This window comes from Herpailurus yagouaroundi, unplaced genomic scaffold (assembly GCF_014898765.1).
Source record: "Herpailurus yagouaroundi ecotype Mexico unplaced genomic scaffold, PumYag 67658, whole genome shotgun sequence".
NCBI lineage: Eukaryota > Metazoa > Chordata > Mammalia > Carnivora > Felidae > Herpailurus > Herpailurus yagouaroundi.
In genome coordinates, this window is record NW_024420458.1 from 3234 (window position 1) to 5912 (window position 2679).

At 69.2% G+C, this 2679-nt stretch overlaps 1 protein-coding gene across 1 annotated transcript in view; it reads left to right on the forward strand.

The window, feature by feature from the left end:
* Positions 1-2666, forward strand: part of LOC121025510 (voltage-dependent P/Q-type calcium channel subunit alpha-1A-like) — a gene marked incomplete at both ends in the record, with an annotated part of 5014 nt that extends 2348 nt beyond the window's left edge. Inside the window, 2 exons of the mRNA XM_040468050.1 lie at positions 1851-2037; positions 2343-2666. Of these exons, the coding sequence (XP_040323984.1) occupies positions 1851-2037; positions 2343-2666 (511 nt within the window). The remainder of the gene's footprint in view (positions 1-1850; positions 2038-2342) is intronic.
* Between the last annotated feature and the right edge of the window lie 13 nt (positions 2667-2679).

Genomic DNA, 2679 nt, shown 5'->3' on the forward strand with positions numbered 1-2679 from the left:
GCGCCCACTGCCCCAGGCTCGCAGGGACAGGGGCACCGGGGCCAGAAGCATGGCTGGCTGCCCGCCCAGCCTACAAGGCAGGGCGGCATAGTCTGGCTGTGGCAGGCTTCCCGTGTGCTGTGCCATGGCGTGTGCACGGGGTACAAGGCTGTGCTGTGCCTGGCTGGGCCAGGGTGGCTCCAGGACCTGGCCTCTGGCTGCTGAGAACTCGGGTGGGGGGGGGGGCGCCCAGCTGCATGTGGCCGCCCAGCGTCATCCCGCCAGGCCTTCTCCCCACCTCCCGCGCCACCCACACCCCCAGGACTGAGCCGCTGGACCCCAAGAGAGGGTTGGGACAGGACGGCTGACGGCCACCCCTCCCCAAGCTTTTGAGTGTCAGTGGGAACCAGGGCTGGGGCACCCTGCATGAGGCGGAGCCCAGGGCCCGGGGCCTGTGGTCACACCATCCCATCTGTCCGTCTCGTGCCTCTGCCATCTGTCTGTCTGTGGTGTCGCCTGTCTGTCTCCTCTGTGCCCGTGGGAGGCCGGCCAGCCGGGCCTGGGGTCACCCACACGCCAGGGACTTTAACACCTCTTTCCCTGACCCTCTTGCCCCGTCCCCCCCCCCCCCGCCCCCCCCTCCCCACCGCCCAGGTTCCTCTTTCCCGATCCTGGCATCTCCGTGTACCACCTCTCACTCTCCCTCTTGGCTTTTATATTTATTTTCTTCTTTCTGTTTTTCTGTGTGCACCATCCCGTGGGGCTGTGACAGAGGAGAAGGGGCCGGCCACGTGGGAATAACCTCAGTGTATGTACCGCCTCCCGGCTGGGCTCCGGCCCCCTCTTCCCGCCCACCCCCCCTCGTGGGAGTCCCGTCATCTCCCCTGTCCTCGGACCCCCCCCCCTTTCTTTGCAGACTGCAACCCCCCACCCCGTGAAGCCCCATCCTTGTGTGTTGTGTCTTCCGTGTGCCTGCCGGGCAGGCCTGCCCCCCACCCTTCCCCCCAACCCCCTCTCCTCCAAGCCCCCAAGCTGGGAGATGCCATCTTTCCAGGAAGCCTCGCCTGCAGCCCCACCTGGCCCGCTCTTTTTCAGAGGCTCATACCCCTGACGCCACCCCTGACCCTCTGGTGCAGAAGCCCCAAGTCTCTTAAAACTGCCACCTGGGGCGGAGCCACCGGCCATCCGGCTGGGATGGCCTCAGGTGCCATCTTCCTCCTCTCCTCTCCCAGCAGCAGAGAACCACAGGCCCCTCTCTAGGGTTTGACCCCTGGGGGTGCAGCGTGGGCAGGCTCCCAGGTTGCAGGCCAAGGGGAAGGGCAGCTCCCCTCGGGGCCTCAAATGCCAGGGGAAGCCCCTCAAGGGCTCCCTTCGTGAGCCGGACTCGGGTGGGCAGGAAAGCCCGGTCCCGGCTAGCCCAGGAGAGGACAGTGAGCCGGAAGGCTGGGCACCCGGTCCTGAGCACGCAGGAGGCCTGCCAGCCTCCAGAGAGCAGGCAGGAGTGAGCGCCGGGCTGTGCCGCCCAGGGCCCGGGGCTTCTGGGTGGAACCCGGGATGGGGGACGCTCTCCCCTTCGGCGAGCCTGCCTGCCCCTGGCTGGATGGCCAGGGCTGGGGGGGTATACCTCGCAGGGGTGGTTCCGAGAAACGGGGGTGGATCAGATGGGGCCTCCTGGCCGGAACCCAGGATGGGCCTAGGAGGAGGCAGAAGGGTCCCGGGACCCTGGTGGATCAGAAGCCGAGCCCCACGGCCCTCTGGGACTCTGCCCCCGACACTCACACCCCGTCACTGAGGGCTGAGGGGCCGGGACAGACCGGGACCGCCCGGTGCGGGCCGCTGACCCCGGCCCGCTGGCCTGTCCACCCCCCCAGACCATCTCAGACACCAGCCCCATGAAGCGCTCAGCCTCCGTGCTGGGCCCCAAGGCCCGGCGCCTGGACGATTACTCCCTGGAGAGGGTGCCGCCTGAAGACACCCAGCACCACCACCAGCGGCGCCGAGACCGCGGCCACCGAGCCTCTGAGCGCTCCCTGGGCCGCTACACGGACGTGGACACAGGTGGGCTACCGCTCAGGGCCCAGGGGACGGAGGAGGGGAGGGGACGACAAGGGAGAGCAGGGAAACACCGAGGCCGAAAAGAGGAGGTCTGGACCAGGAGCAGGTCCGTCAGGGGACAGGACCAAGCGGCCAAGCTGGGCCCGATGCCGCCCAGAGCCTGGGGACCAGACCCCTGACGCCCAGCAGGCTCTCCTTGGTCCGGGAGAAGGTGCCCCTGTCTAGAGCCCACAGGCCCTAAGGGAGGCCTCCTGTGCGCCACCCACGCCTGCTGCACGGCCGTCTGTCTGACCCCCTGCTCTGCCCAGGCTTGGGGACCGACCTGAGCATGACCACCCAGTCCGGGGACCTGCCGTCTAAGGAGCGGGACCAGGAGCGGGGCCGGCCCAAGGACCGGAAGCACCGGCAACACCATCACCACCACCACCACCACCACCCCCCACCCTCGGACAAGGAACGCTACGCCCAGGAGCGGCCTGACCATGGCCGGGCCCGGGCCCGGGACCAGCGCTGGTCCCGCTCGCCCAGCGAGGGCCGTGAACACATGGCACACCGGCAGGTGGGTGTGGCACCGGGCACCCCTGATCCGAGCCCCCAGGGGGACAGCTCGGGGGTGCGGGACAGGGAAGGGGGCGGGGGGGGGGG